This window comes from Lepus europaeus, chromosome 19 (genome assembly GCF_033115175.1).
Source record: "Lepus europaeus isolate LE1 chromosome 19, mLepTim1.pri, whole genome shotgun sequence".
Classification (NCBI taxonomy): Eukaryota; Metazoa; Chordata; class Mammalia; order Lagomorpha; family Leporidae; genus Lepus; species Lepus europaeus.
In genome coordinates, this window is record NC_084845.1 from 4,612,558 (window position 1) to 4,629,470 (window position 16,913).

Genomic DNA, 16,913 nt, shown 5'->3' on the forward strand with positions numbered 1-16,913 from the left:
AGCCTTAATATTACACATGGTACTCTTTGGAAATAAGTTCATAAAGAAAACTATTAAGTAGTTAACTCTAAGGGTGAATCTATGTTATTGGAGAAAAATATAAAAAGGGAATGTTTAATTCAGCTGCCATTATTACAGGGGTTAATTCTTCATTTCCCCCACAGGAATCTCTGGCTCAGAGACAATAACCAGGCATTGGGAGCTGATGGGATGGTCACCAGATTTGATAACAGGCATGATCTACTTATCACAAACAATTGCTGGAATTTTTGGCAATTTCTCTATTCTTTCCCATTATCTCTATCTCTACTTCACAGGATGCAAGTTTAGGCCCACAGATTTGATCATCAAACACCTGACTGTAGCCAACTGCTTAGTCATTCTTTCTAAAGGGGCAACACAAACCATGGCAGCTTTGGGGATGAAGCATTTCCTCAGTGATATTGGGTGCAAGCTTGTGTTCTATGTGCACAGAGTGGGCAGGGATATGTCCACTGGTAGCACCTGCCTGTTGAGTATCTCCCAGGCCATCACCATCAGTCCTAGTAACCCCAGATGGGCAGAGCTTAAAGCAAAATCTCCCAAGTACATTGGCCCCTCCAACATCCTCTGCTGGATTCTGAATCTACTACTAAATATCGTGGTACCTGTGCATGTGACTGGAAACAAGAGTTACAAAAACATCACTAAGAAAACTGATTATGGCTATTGCTATTCTGTGAGTCATGGCAAATTCTTAGACTTGCTGTATTCTGCCCTGGTGTTATTCCGAGATATTTTCTTTGTGGCACTCATGCTCTTGGCCAGCAGCTCCATGCTTTTCATCCTGTACAGACACAGGCAGCAGGTCCAATACATCCATGGGACCAATGTCTCCTCCAGGTCCTCCCCAGAGTCCAGAGCTACCCTTAGCATCCTCGTCCTGGTGAGCACCTTTGTGTCTTTGTGCACTCTCTCCTCCATCTTTCACATTTGTTTGACTGTTTTAAACAATCCCAGTGTGTGGCTGGTGAACACCTCTGCACTACTTGCTGGGAGTTTCCCAGCTGTGAGCCCCTACATTCTCATGAGCCATGACTCCAGAGTACACAGGCTCCTCTGTGCCCCCACAAGAAATAGAGAATCCTCTGCTTAGAAAGGATGTGTAAATGTGTTGTGTGTATTCACAATGGTTTCTTCTCAATATTATTAAAATTTAATTTTAACTAAGCTTTTTGACTTGATATTCAGGGAAACAAATTGATTTCATCATCCTCTGATTCACTCCCCAAATGCCTGATAATAGTCAGATAAGGGGCCAAATTGGGAGCTAGGCACTCAGGTGAGGTCTCCCACATGGGAGACAAGAACCCAATAGCTTGAGCCAACACCATAACTTTCCAGGTTTGCATTAACAAGAAGCGTTGGTCATTAGCAGAGCTGTATGTAGAACCCTGGTAACTGGGATATTGGATGCAGCCATCTTCTCTGGCATCTTAACCAACAACCTAAACACTGCCCCCTAGTGTTTATTCATTAATCCCTCTGCAAGTGCAACCACATTTCTGGAGTCCCAGTAGCAGAGTGGGGTAACCTAGCAGCCTAAATTTCTGCTCCAAAATAAGGGATGAACCAGTTAATAATTAGAAATGAATTACTCTGTCATTATCACATCAGATCCTGTTCATGGAACTATTATCAATGTTCCTGGACCTCCAAAAACGTGGATTTTTTTAAACTTTTATTTAATGAATATAAATTTCCAAAGTACAGCTTATGGATTACAATGGCTTCCCCCCCAGAACCAGGGTGTCACCTGAGTATGATGTAAGGAAGCTGTCAGAAGTGAACAAGCTGTGGGAGTGTGGCAGAGGCTCCGTGAATGAAGCTCCCAGAAACAATGGATAATGTGGAACATAGGGGAGGAAAACTGTCCCAGAGCAGGAGCCTTGAAGACTCTGCAAGAGTCCTGTGCAACTCATCCTCAAGGGGACAGAGTCCTTTGAAATCACGTGTTAGAAAGGAGACCAGTGACTTCAAACATCTTGATGTACAAATGACCAGTCTGACCATGAGAGGGCATGGGCAGAGGGGCACAAATGTATGTTCTGTTTATAAAAGACACCAAGGCAGTATGGCCTATGAACAGAGCACCCTGTCTGGAATATCCTGGCATGGAGTTGAGATCTATATCTTTAAGTGAATGAGACTATTGGGCCTGTGGGCGAAATACACATTCCATGGGACACTCTTTGTGTCTCTGGTGAGGAGTAAGTTATGATAGCATCTTGCACCAAACGTGAAGCCATGAGGACACAGGAACTGAAAGAAATTCTCCCCTTTTCTCTTTTTTTGTGTTTATTTCCACATTTATAAACACACATATTATGTTTCTATGTGTTTATATGTGTACACATATAGAGATATGAAATAAGTTATGTTTATATTCTATCAATCAGTAATATTGAAAAACTGTAAAGCCAGAAATCCAAAGCAGAGGCCATCACTATGGTGCAGCAGGTTAAACCAGCAGCTGTAGCACCAGCATGCCACATAGTCACCATTTTGACTCTAGGCCGCTCCACCCCAGATCCAGCTCTCTGCTGATGTGCCTGAGAAAGCAGCGGAGGATGGCCCAAGTGCTTGGGTTCCTGAAACCATTGGGAGCCCTGGAAGAAGCTCCTGGCTCCTGGCTGTGGAAAGGTCCAGCTCTGACTTTTGTGGCCATGTGGGTAATGAACCAGCAGAGGGAAGATCTTTCTCTCGCTCTCTCTTTCTCTCTCTCTGTGTGTGTGTGTGTGTGTAACTCTGCATTTCAAGTAAATAAGCAAGTCTTTTAAAACAAAGGTAAGTTTCTTGGTACAAAAATGTTTTAAAATTCATTGATGGAGCTGGTGCTGTGGCGTAGTGAGTAAAGCTGCCGCCTGCAGTGCCAGCATCCCATAGGGGCACTGGTTCGAGTCCTGGCTGCTCCACTTCTGATCCCACTTCCTGCTATGGCCTGGAAAAGCAATAGAAGATGGCCCAAGTCCTTGGTCCCCTGAACCCACATAGGAGACCCAGAAGAAGCTACTGGCTCCTAGTTTCAGATTGGCACAGCTCCAGCCATTGCAGCCATCTGGGCAGTGAACCAATGGATGGAAGACCTTCTCTCTCTCTCCCTCTTCCTCTCCCTCTGTAACTATGCCTTTCAAATAAATAAATAATAAAAAAAAATAAAATTCACTGATGATTTTGTCAGGACACTCACTATCTATGGCCTTCGGGAATGTCATTGGCTGTACAAATGGCATGATGTTTGAGAAAGAAAGGAAAAATGGACATAATTTTTAAAATGTTAAATATATTGTCAAATAATACTAGTATACATTCCATATTCATTGCAAACTATATGATTTCTTACTGTATGTTTACATTGTGGCATGATTATATTAAGCTACAGTTAGAATCTATTTAGCTACTGTTCCATTGTGGTGTTTATGAACATATAATATGAACATATAAGAGAATTATCTGTGAACCCTATCACATGTAGACTGTGATAAACTAGTGGGGAGGTAGTGCCTGAATTTCTGTATTAATTAAAGTCCCAGAGGCTCCAGCTGGTCAACTGACCACACAGGGAGGAACAAGGGTCTACAGAACTGGAATAAAAAAAAACCACTATCCCACAGAAAACTTGAAAACGCTGCCAAGCAGAATCAGATACAAGTCAATGGGAAAATACTGTGTTCCAGGATTGGAAGAACTGATATCTTTAAGTGAGCATACTATTATAATATCTGCAGTATCAATTCAATCTCTATCAAAATCCTAATGGTAATTTTCAAAGAAGTAAAAAAAAAATCCTAATATTCACGTGGGACTGGAAAAAACACAATGCCTTTGAGAGCCAAAACAATAATGAGAAAGAATAAAACTGGAAGTCCCACACCCCTTGGTTTCACAATATATTACAAAGCCACTGTGTTCACAGAGTAGGACACCAGGAAAGTCAGACACATAGACTTCATACAGCAGAATAGGAGTGCTAAAAGGAAAATTCATGGATTATCCATTAATTTTCAGCAAGAGTTCCTGGAACATACAATGGAATAAGGAGAGGGAGTCCCTTCAGTAAGGGCTGCTGAGAAAACTGGAGATCCATACATAAAATAAGGCACTTGTACCCTTCACATACAAAACCAACTCAGTAATTAAGGTTTTTGTTTTGTTTTGTTTTGACAGGCAGAGTGGATAGTGAGAGAGAGACAGAGAGAAAGGTCTTCCTTTGCCGTTGGTTCACCCTCCAATGGCCGCCGCAGCCGGCGTGCTGAGGCCGGCGCACCGCGCTGATCCAAAGACAGGAGACAGGTACTTATCCTGGTCTCCCATGGGGTGCAGGACCCAAGCACTTGGGCCATCCTCCACTGCACTCCTGGGCCATAGCAGAGATCTGGCCTGGAAGAGGGGCAACCAGGATAGAATCCAGCGCCCCGACCAGGACTAGAACCTGGTGTGCCAGTGCTGCTAGGAGGAGGATTAGCCTGTTGAGCCACGGCGCCGACCAGTAATTAAAGTTTAAATTTGAGTTCTGAGGGGCCAGCAAATTAGGTTTCTACATGTGACACCTGCATCCCATATGGGTGTTAGTTTGAATCTGAGCTGCTTACTCCCGATCCAGCTCCCTGCTAATGTGCCTGGAAAAGCAGTAGAAAGTGGCCCAAGCACTTGAACCCCTGCCACCTATGTGGGAGACCCGGATGAAGGCCTGGCTTCCACCAGGGGTTGTGGCCATTTGGGGAATGAACCAGCAGATTGAAAGCTCTTTTTCTCTCTCTCAGATAAATAAGTACATATTTAATATAAATGAATAAATATATACAAGACATGAAACTGGTGTATAGAATGCAGTAGCTCACAAAAAGGACCTGAGGCCATCAGCCCCTCCATGCAGCCCCGCAAGCAATACCCAAACTTCCTCCCCTTCTCAGACAAGGAAAACCATGGCTCCTGAAAAGCCACTGCTCAGACCAGGCACCACCTAAAAATCACCAAAATGGCTGCAGGATGCAGGCTGCAGGCTGCAACCTGTGATGAACTTCAGTTTATTATTCTATTGTCATGATCATGAAATTATCATGCCTGACACTGCTATTCCCATCATGCACTGATGCTGTGCTACTTCTGTTATTTCCAAAAAAACAGCAAGGACAACCTCCAGGTAGTAAAGTCCCATACAGAAACTCCACCTCCAGCAAGTATCCAGTGAGACCTGGCTGCAGATACCACCCCATGCTTCCAGATCATGTAAATCAATGGACCTGCACCTCCTGGAGGGTCTCCCACTCTAGAGCACGCCCGAACTCCTTCATGAGCATGCAATTCCTTTTTTTCATGCAAATAAATCTTTTCTGTTGTTTTACTAGGTTCCTGCTTGTGTCAGACAAGAATCTGGACCCAGCTACTTCATGAGAAAACCATAAAATTCTTACAGGAATTAGGGTAAAGTTCCTTGAGAATGGTCTTAGCAATAATTTCTGGGAGGTATGATTCCAAAAGCATAGGATACAAATGCAAAAATAGATAAGTAACATAGCATCAAACTATAAAGGCTAAGCACAATGAAGAAAGCAATCAATGTAATATGAAGGAAATTATGAAGCAGAATTCTTTTTACAAATTATTTTTCCGATGATGCAGTAAAATTCAAACCATCTGAAGAATTCCTACAACTCGATAGTAAAATACCAAATATCCTGGTACAAAACTGGACAAGAAAAAGAAAACTACATATATTTTTCCAAAGAAGACTTTCAGATGATCAGAAGGCTGGTGAATATGACTAATCATTAGGGACATGGAAATCAAAACCACAATTGGGACATCCTCGTACATGTTCATGAACAGCTGTTATAAAAAAGAAGAATGCAATGTTGGAAGGACAGGAGGGAGGGAAGGAGGCAGGCAGGCAAGAGTCGGGGAGAACTGGGAGAAAAGTGAATTCTTGCATATTTTTACTGGGAGTGTAAATTGAGAATAGCCATTATAGAAAACAGTAGGACAGTGCCTCAGAAATTAAAAATGCAACTCTCATATGACCCAGGAATGCCACTTCTGGGTGTACATCCAAAGGACACAGGATCTTGAAGAGATGATCTGCTGGTGGTCATTACTGCATTGTCCACAATATCATGACATGGAAGCAACTTAAATATCCACTGTCAGGGCCGGCGCCCCGGCTCAACAGGCTAATCCTCCGCCTTGCAGCGCCGGCACACTGGGTTCTAGCCCCAGTCGGGGCGCCAGATTCTGTCCCGGTTGCCCTTCTTCCAGGCCAGCTCTCTGCTATGGCCAAGGAGTGCAGTGGAGGATGGCCCAGGTCCTTGGGCCCTGAACCCCATGGGAGACCAGGATAAGCACCTGGCTCCTGCCATCGGATCAGCATGGTGCACCGGCCGCAGTGTGCCAGCCACGGCGGCCATTGGAGGGTGAACCAACGGCAAAAGGAAGACCTTTCTCTCTGTCTCTCTCTCTCTCACTGTCCACTCTGCCTGTCAAAAAATAGAAAAAAATCCACTGTCAGATGAACTGATAAAAAGATTGTGATGTACAATGCAGGGAAATATTATTTAGACTTTGATAAGATGGAAGTCTTGGCCTTTATATATCAACCTGGATGAACATGAAGGACACTGAGAAGGGGAAAGAGCCAGGCATAGATGGACAATTACTATGTGATCCTAACTCTATGAGGAATATAAAGCAGTAAGTTCAGAGAAGTGGAGAGTACAATGGTGTTGCCAAGGGATGCAGAGGGAGGGCTATGGGAGGGTTCCTCACACTGTTAAATGTTTTGAGTTTCCAACATGAAGAGAGCCTAGAATCCTGCCCTCTAGCACAGTGACTATGGTTAACAGTGCCATATCCTTCACTGAAGTAATTAAGAACAGGTTTAAGCATCCTTTTCACAAGCAGCTGGATAATAACAATACTTTAAAATATGGAAGGAATTTTTGGAGGCATTGAATGATTATGGCATTGATTGTGACAGCGATTCATGGGTATATTATATATATATAATATATATACCCATATATATCCATATATATATATATATATATATATATGGATCCATCAGGTTGTATACACTATATATATGCATTTTCTGTGTGTATACCAATTTTTAATGTCCCAATTAAAATAAAAAATCTAAAATTTGGAGTGGGCATTATAGCCTAGTGGTAAAGGTGCTGCCTGTGATACTGGCACCATATGGATGCCGATTTGTTCTCTGGCTGCCTTACTTCTTTCCGGCTCCCTGTTAGTGGCCTTGGGAAAGCAGCAGAAAATGGTCCAGGTACTTGGGCCCCTGCACCCAGACCTGGATGAAGCTCCTGGCTCCTGGTTTGGCCTGGCACAGCCCTGGCCATTTCAGATATCTGGGGAGTGAACCAGCAGATGGAAAATCTCTTCCTTTCTGTCTCTCCTTCTCTGACTCTCTCTTTCTTTCTGTAAATATGGCATTTCAAGGCAAAAAATAAATCTTTTTAATAAAGAATAAAATTTGAAACTCTTTCTTTGTGTCAAACATGTCAGTAAAACTAGATCTAACCTTTAATTACATTAGCAATGTTCCTTTTCCTTTTTAAAATTTATTTTGACAGGCAGAGTTACAGAAAGTGAGAGAGAGAGACAGAGAGAAAGGTCTTCCTTCCATTGGTTCACTCCCCAAATGGCCACTATGGCCGGAGCTACACCCATCCGAATCCAGGAGCCAGGTGCTTCCTTCTGGTCTCCCATGTGGGTGCAGGGGCCCAAGCATTTGGACCATCCTCCACTGCTTTCCAGGCCATAGCAGAGAGCAGGACCTGAACAGGAGCAATTGGGACTAGAACCGGCACCCACATGGGATGCCAGCACCACAGGTGGAGGATTAACCAAATGAGCCATGATGTCAGCCCCTGTTCCTTTTTCTTTTTTTAAAACTTTTATTTAATGAATATAAATTTCCAAAGTACAGCTTATGGGTTACAATGGCTTCCCCCCCACCCATAACTTCCCTCCCACCCGCAACCCTCCCCTTTCCCGCTCCCTCTCCCCTTCCAATCACATCAAGATTCATTTTCAATTCTCTTTATATTCATAAGATCAGTTTAGTATATATTAAGTAAATATTTCAACAGTTTGCACCCACATAGCAACACAAAGTGAAAAATACTGTTGGAGTACTAGTTATAGCATTAAATCACAATGTACAGCACATTAAGGACAGAGATCTTACATGATATTTTTTTAAGAATTGATTAATTTTCTATGCAATTTCCAATTTAAAACCAAGTTTTTTTTCCATTTTCAATTATCTTTATATACAGAAGATCGATTCAGGATATACTAAGTAAAGATTTCATCAGTTTGCACCCACACATAACCACAAAGTGTAAAAATACTGTTTTAGTACTAGTTATAACATTACTTCACATTGGACAACACATTAAGGACAGATCCCACATGGGACGTAAGTACACAGTGACTCTTGATGTTGATTTAACAATTTGACACTCTTGTTTATGGCGTCAGTAATCTCCCTAGGCTCTAGTCATGAGTTGCCAAGGCTATGGAAGCCTTTAGGGTTCACCGACTTCGATCTTATTCCAACAGGGTCATAGTCAAAGTGGAAGTTCTCTCCTCCCTTCAGAGAAAGGTACCTCCTTCTTTGATGGCCCAGTTTTTTCCACTTGGGTCTCACTCACAGAGATCTTTCATTTAGGTCTTCTTTTTTTTTTCCAGAGTGTCTTGGCTTTCCATGCCTAACATACTCTCATGGGCTCTTGAGCCAGATCCAAATGCCTAAAGGGCTGATTCTGAGACCAGAGTGATATTTAGGACATCTGCCATTCTATGGGTCTGATGTGTATCCCGCTTCCCATGTTGGATCGCTCCCTCCCTTTTAGGTTCTATCAGTTAGTATTAGTAGACACTTGTCTTGTTTGTGTGATCCCTTTGACTCTTAGACCTATCAGAGTGATCAATTGTGAACTGAAGATGATCACTTGGACTAGTGAGATGGCATTGGTACAAGCCATCTTGATGGGATTGGATTGGAATCCCCTGGCACGTTTCTAACTCCACCATTTGGGGCAAGTCCGATTGAGCATGTCTTCAATTGTACATCTCCTCCCTCTCTTTTTCGCACTGTTATATTTAACAGGGATGACTTTTCAGTTAAAATTTAAACACCTAAGGATAATTGTGTGTTAATTACAGGGTTCAACCACTAGTACTAGAACAAAAAAATACTAAAATGGATAAAGTATTACATTGTACATCAACAGTTAGCACAAGAGCTGATGAAGTTACTGTTTCTCATAGTGCCCATTTCACTTCAACAGGTTTCCCCTTTGGTGCTCAGTTAGTTGTCGCTGATCAGGGAGAACATATGATATTTGTCTCTTTGGGACTAGCTTAATTCACTCAGCATGATGTTTTCCAGATTCCTCCATCTTGTTGTAAATGACCAGATATCATTGTTTTTGACTGCTGTATAATATTCTATAGAGTACATGTCCCATAATTTCTTTATCCAGTCTACTGTTGATGGGCATTTGGATTGGTTCCAGGTCTTAGCTATTGTGAATTGAGTTGCAATAAACATTAAGGTGCAGATGGCATTTTGTTTGCCAATTTAATTTCCTTTGGGTAAATTCCATGGAGTGGGATGGCTGGGTTGAATGGTAGGGTTATATTCAGGTTTCTGAGGAATCTCCAGACTGACATCCATAGTAGCTTAACCAGTTTGCATTCCCACCAACAGTGGGTTAGTGTTCCTTTTTCACCACATCCTCTCCAGCATCTGTTGTTGGTAGATTTCTGAATGTGAGCCATTCTAACTGGGATGAGGTGAAACCTCATTGTGGTTTTGATTTGCATTTCCGTGATTGCTAGTGATCTTGAACGTTTTTTATGTGTCTGTTGGCCATTTGGATTTCCTCAAGGACATTAAAGATCTCTACAATGAAAATTACAAAACATTAAAGAAAGAAATAGAAGAGGATACCAAAAAAGGGAAAAATCTTCTATTCTCATGGATTGGAAGAATCAACATCATCAAAATGTCCATTCCAAAAGCAACTTACAGATTCAATGCAATACCAATCAAAATCCCAAAGGCATTCTTCCCAGATCTGGAAAAAATGATGCTGAAATTCATATGGAGACACAGGAGACCTCTAATAGCTAAAGCAATCTTGTACAACAAAAACAAAGCCGGAGGCATCATAATACCAGATTTCAGGACATGCTACAGGGCAGTAGTTATCAAAACAGCATGGTACTGGTACAGAAACAGATGGATAGACCAATGGAACAGAATAGAAACACCAGAAATCAATCCAAACATCTACAGCCAACTTCTGTATATAAAGAGAATTGGAAATGAAAAAAAAAAAAACAACCTGGTGTTAAAATGGAAATGGCATAGAAAATTAATTAATTTGAAAAAAAATTATGTAGGATCTCTGTCTTTAATGTGCTGTACATTGCTATTTAATGCTATAATTAGTAGTTCAATGGTAGTTTTTTCACTTTATGTTGCTATATGGGCAAAATGTTGAAATCTTTACCTAATATATACTAAACTGATCTTCTGTATACAAAGAAAATTGAAAATGAATCTTTACATGAATGGAAGGGGAAAGGGGAGGGTTGCGGGCGGGAGGAAAGTTATGGGAGGGGGGAAGCCATTGTAACCCATAAGCTATACTTTGGAAATTTATATTCATTAAATAAAAGTTTAATAAAAAAAAAAGAATCCAAAACCAATCCCTGGAGTAAGGACAGTCTATTCAATAAGTGGTGCTGGGAAAACTGGATTTCCATGTGCAGAATCATGAAGCAAGATCCCTACCTTTCACCTTACACAAAAATTCACTCAACATGGATTAAAGATTTAAATCTATGACCCGACACCATCAAATTATTAGAGAACATTGGAGAAACCCTGCAAGACATAGGCACAGGCAAGGACTTCTTGGAAAAGACCCCAGAAGCACAGGCAGTCAAAACCAAAATTAACTATTGGGATTGCATCAAATTGAGAAGTTTCTGTACTTCAAAAGAAACAGTCAGGAAAGTGAAGAGGCAACCGACAGAATGGGAAAAAATATTTGCAAACTATGCAACAGATAAAGGGTTGATAACCAGAATCTACAAAGAAATCAAGAAACTCCTCAACAACAAAACAAACAACCCACTTAAGAGATGGGCCAAAGACCTCAATTGCTTGTAGTCTTGATTGACTTTGTAATTAATGAGTAAATATGACATGAGTTGAAATTTACTCTTTGAGGGGCTGGCACTATGTCATAGTGGGTAAAGCCACTGCCTGCCCTGTCGGCCTCCCATATGGACACTGTTTTGCGACCTGGCTGCTCCACTTCCAATCCAGCTCCCTGCTATGTCCTGGGAAAGCAGTAGAAGATGGCCCAAGAGATTAGGCCCCTGTACCCCTGTGGGAGACTGGGAGAAGCTCCTGGCTTCAGATTGGCACAGCTCTGGTCATTGTGGCCAACTGAAGAGTGAACCTACAGATGGGAGACCTCTCTCTCTCTCTCTCTCTCTCTCTCTCTGTCTCTCTCCCCCCTCTCCTCTCTGTGTGTAAATCTGACTTTCAAATAAATAAATAAATCTTTAAAAAATGTATCTTTTGAAAGTCAAAACAGCAATGTACTATTTTCCCCAATCTGCTAATACACCTCAATCCCAAGTCAGACTTTAGAGTTGTGGTATTGGACAGCCCACAGACTGTTCGTTGGTGCCCTGTGCTTAGTGATGGACAAAGCTACCAGGATTCCCTGCTGGATTTTTCATATGTTTGGGGCCTTTTCTGCCCCAAATATGACATGATACAATCCCCAGATTTTGATATTTAATAAATAGTAACATGTTTTATGTACAGAATAAAACACAGCATTCCAGAATTTAAGACTGAGATATTTTTTTACTCGTAATCAATGTTATAAAAATAAAAGTGATACATATTATGGATATTTTGAGAATTCAAAATAAATTTTTTCATTGAAATAATTCACTAGTTTCATGACACTATGCACATTTTCTCTTGAGGGTGCTTTTTTTACCTATGAGTGGCAGAATTACAGAGAGGCAGACACAGAGACCTATCTTCCATCTGCTGGTTCTCTTTCCAAATGGATACATCCAGAGCCTTGGCAAGACAGAAGACAGGAGCTAGGAGCCCAATCCAGGAGCCCTACAAGGATGCAAGCAACCAAGCACTTAGTGTCTTCTGCTATTTTCCCAGGTCACTAGCAGTGAGCTGGGAAGTAATGGATCAGCTGGGACCTGATCTGGCCTCTATAATCAATGCCAGAATCACAGATGGCTTTACCTGCTGTGCCACAAACACATCCCTAGAAACATTTCACATGAATAAAGCTTATTTTTAATTTATTAAATTTCTTCAAGTGATACATTAAAATGGAGCATACATATAGAAAGCTGTACACATAGAGGGATTACAACCTCACAGACCTGGAGAGAAACACATACCCATGAACACTACACCACAGTCATTGACATGAATACGTCCATGTTCTCCACAAGCTCAGTCCACCCTTGTGATTCATTATTATTTTTCTTGCTATCTATAAAAAGTACACTTAACATAGGATCTACCCTGATAGAGGATTTTCACTATGTGATCTAGCACTGTTAGCCACATCATTGTGCTGCATGGCAGAATTCTAGGCCTTCCATGTTATGTAAATTTATAACTTTTCATGTTCTGATCCATGTCTCCAGTTTTTTCTTACTGTAGACCTGCAATAACCTTTATATTCTCTGCTTACATGAATTTACTACGTTTTTATTTTTTTTGATTTATTTATTTTACTTGAAAGTCACAGTTACACAGATAGAGAAGGAGAGGCAGAGAGAGAGAGAGAGGTCTTCCATCCACTGGTTCACTCTCCAGATGGCTGCAATGGCTGGAGCTGCACCAATCTGAAGCCAGGAACCAGGATCTTCTTCCAGGTCTCCAACGTGGGTGCAGGGGCCCAGGGACTCAGACCCCCTTCTACTGCTTTCCCAGGCCATAGCAGGGAGCTGAATTGGAAGTGGAACAGCCAGGTCTTGAACTAGCACCCATATGGGATGCCGGCACTGCAAGCAGCAGCTTTACCCACTATGGCACGGCGCCAGCCCCTATGTTTTTATTTTTTGAGATTTATGGTAAGCATTTGCAGAGTAAGAGACAGGGAGAAAGGGAGACCTGGGGGCGGGGTGGGGGGGGGGAGGAAATCTTCCAACCACTGGTTCACTCTCCCAAAGGCCACAAAAGCCAGGGCTGGACCAGGCTAAAGCCAGGAGCCAGGAACTCCATTTGGATCTCCCACATGGATTCAGGGAGGTAGTACTAGGGCCACCTTCCACTGTTTTCCCAGGCACTTGAGCAGCATGCTGAATTGGAAGCAGGCCAGCAGGGACTTGAACAAAAGTTCTGAAACATGATGACAGCATCACAGGCAGCAGCTGTACCCAGTGTGCCCCCTTTATTTAAGGAGCTTTATTACATGCCACAAATTACTGCCATTCATTTCTGCTACATTCATTACATAAGATTCAAAGGACACCCATTGCTTATCCACAATCTGCACATTTTCTGATGGAGCAAGGAACATTAATAGTATTCCCATTAAATGGGCATAAATGTGACAACTACATAGTAATTCATTTTTATTATTTAAAAGCATATTCTTCTTATTTTTAAAGATTCATTTTATTAATTTGAAAGAGTTACAGAGAGAGGTAGAGACAGAGAGAGAGGTCTTCCATCCCCTGGATCACTCTCCAGATAGCCACAATGACCAGAGCTGCACCGATCCTAAGTCAGGAGCCAGGAGCTTCTTCCAGGTCTCCCATGCGGGTGCAGGGGCCCAAGGACTTGGGCCATCTTCTACTGCTATCCCAGGCCATAGCAGCAAGCTGGATCAGAAGAAGCAGACAAGACTAGAACTGGTGCCTATATGGGATGCTGGCCTTTCAGACCAGGGCTTTAACACACTGCACACAGTGCCAGCCCAAACATATTCTTTTTAAATCAAAATATTAATTTGAAAGAGTTACTGAGACACACAGACACACACACACGCACACATACACACACACATGAACACACACAGGGAGAGAGAGGAAGAGAGAGAGAGAAAGAGAAAGAGAAAAAGAGAGAGAGAGAGAGATGTTCCAACTAGTGGATTACTACCCAAATGGCTTCAATGTACAAGGTTGAGCCAAAATGAAGCCTGGAGTCAGGAGATCCATCCAGGTCTCCTGTATGGGTGACAGGAACCCAAATGTTCAGGCCATCACCTTCTGCTTTCTGAGGCCATTATAGAGAGGTGGATCAGAAGTGCAGCAGCTGTATATGAACTGGCACCCATATGGGATTTACACTCAATGCCACATGCCATCCCAATGTTTTTATTTCAAGCAGAAATTCATGCTGTCTTGTTAACCACACTCTGCTACTGGGACAGCTTCAGAAATGTGCTTACAATCCAGGATGGCTCAGCGCATGAAGAACTCACCACTGTAATGGCATGTGTTTGGCCTGTTGGTTAAGATCCCAGATAAAACTGCCACATCAAACATCAGAGTTACCAGGGTTCCATACCCAGCTCTGCTCCCCACCCAAGCCTGCTGCTGATGCAGATTGGGATGCAGGGACAATGGCTTAGGAACTGTGGTAGACCTGAGTAGAGTTCCCTGCTCCCAGGTATGTGCCTGAGACCAGCTATTACAGGCATTAGGGTGTGAACATGGGATGTTGAGCTCTATCTCTGTCTCCCCTCCTGCTGTGTACAAAATAAATTAGTGAATTAATGAAATGAAAATCATACTGAGGAGAAACCATTGCATATAGTCACACCCTTTGCACTCTCTTGTTATAAGTAGGGGATTCTGTATTCCTGGTGCAGGCCCAGCAGAGCCTGTGTACCCTGGAGTCGTGGCTCATGAGAATGTAGGGGCTCACAGCTGGAAACTGCCAGAGATTAGTGCAGAGGTGTTCACCAGCTACAACCAGGGATTTCTTAAAACAGCCAAGCAAATGTGAAAGATGAAGGAGAGAGTGAATAAGGACACAAAGGTGCTCACCAGGACGAGGATGCTGTGGGCTCTGGACTCCGGTGATGACTTGGAGGAGATGTTGGTCTCATGGATGCATTGGACCTTCTGCTTGTGTCTGTACAGGGTGAAAACTATGGAAATGCTACAGCCTGAGTGCCACAAAGAAAACATCTCAGAATAACAGCAGTGCTACACGCAGTGCTCTATTTACTGTGAATCTGTCACTATTGGCTAAATAACAGTAGCCATAATCAGTATTCCTTGTGAGATTTTTGTCCCTTCTGTTCCCACTCACATGTACAGGTAGTATGACATTTAGTATCAGGTTCACAATCCAGAAAAGAGTAACAGAAGGGCCAATGTACTTGTGAGCCTTTGCTTTGAGCTCGGCCAACCTGGGACTAATGGTAATGGCTTGGGAGCTACTCAAGAGGCAGGTGCTACAAATTGACACATCCCTGCCCACTCTGTGCACATAGAACACAAGCTTACAAGCAATATCACTGAGGAAATGCTTCATCCCCAAAGCTGCCATGGTTTGGGGAAATTCTCTAGAGAGAATGACTAAGCAGTTGGCTACAGTCAGGCATTTGATGATCAAATCTGTGGACCTAAACTTGCATTCTGTGAAGTAGAGGTAGATATAATGGGAAAGAAGAGAGAAATTCCATGAGATTCTTGTAATGGTCTGTGATAAGTAGATCTTCCCCATTGTCCAGTCTCTGGTGACCATACCATCAGCTCCCAGTGCCTAATTTTTGTCTCTCAGCCTGAGATTCCTATATGGGAAATGAAGTAAGAGTTACCTGTACTAATGTCAACCAAATTTAGCGGTCTCTATTTACAATATTCTCCATTACATCAGTTCACACTTAGAGATAGCTGCTTAACATGTGTCTTTCTGTCATGTTTCAAAAGAGTTGAATTATAAAAGTTAAGCCTACTTGCAAAAGATGCTTTACAAATATCTCATGTTTTGAGAAATTCTGTATTCACACCTCCATGAAACACAGAAATATCCATTTCATTTGCAACAATATTATCACTTAGGCACCTATAGGGCAGGAATTATCTAAATTTTAACTTTTTAATGTGTAATGTGGTGAGTTGATCATGGTTGATCTTATAAAAATGAAGGTTGTTGAACCATCTTGCCATTCTTACCAAACTAGTTAACTGTGTTCTTCAAATAGCATATATTCATTTGGATTTTATTACAACATCAATTTATTGGAGACTAGTGGTCATTTTTTTATCAATTTGTAGGGCAAGATAAACTCTATGTTTAGAGATTACAGCATAGGCCAACATAAGTAATGATTAAGAATTTAGAGATCTTTTGAAGAAGTAAATCAACTGATTGTACTATTTTTTTTCTAATGTCTTTCTCCTTGAAAAATTGTATTCTGTTAATTCAAATGGGTACTACATTAGGAAGGGACTACAAACAGTAGTTGACATTTTTAGTACTAGAAATTGATACCTAACTGCTGGTCACACGTTCTGCTACATACCAAGGAGCAGCAGACACCATCCATGATGAAGTCATGTATAGTGGAAACTAAATATTTCCATTTTACTCTCATATGCTTTCATTGTGACTAATAGTTAAATAATGATTGCATTTTCCATAATGAAGATATCTAAAGGTTACTGAGTGCAAGAGCATGTAAACTACATGGAATATCTAGGGCGCCCAATCCTGTGTAGTTTGTCACCTGCAACTGTGGAACTTGTGATTCATATGAAAATATTTCCAATTCAGAACAAACACTGGAAGACACATTCATATGTTACAGCTGCCAGGTGAC

At 41.8% G+C, this 16,913-nt stretch overlaps 1 protein-coding gene across 1 annotated transcript; it reads left to right on the plus strand.

Moving 5' to 3' along the window:
* Positions 1-205: 205 nt before the first annotated feature.
* Positions 206-1,135, plus strand: LOC133748715 (vomeronasal type-1 receptor 4-like). Its single transcript, XM_062177647.1, has one exon. The coding sequence runs from the start codon at positions 206-208 to the stop codon at positions 1,133-1,135; it is 930 nt and encodes a 309-aa protein (XP_062033631.1).
* Positions 1,136-16,913: the final 15,778 nt, after the last annotated feature.

Coding starts and splice junctions, on each gene's coding strand:
- LOC133748715 (XM_062177647.1), top strand. CDS start 206: ATGGGATGGTCACCAGATTTGATAACAGGCATGATCTACTTATCACAA.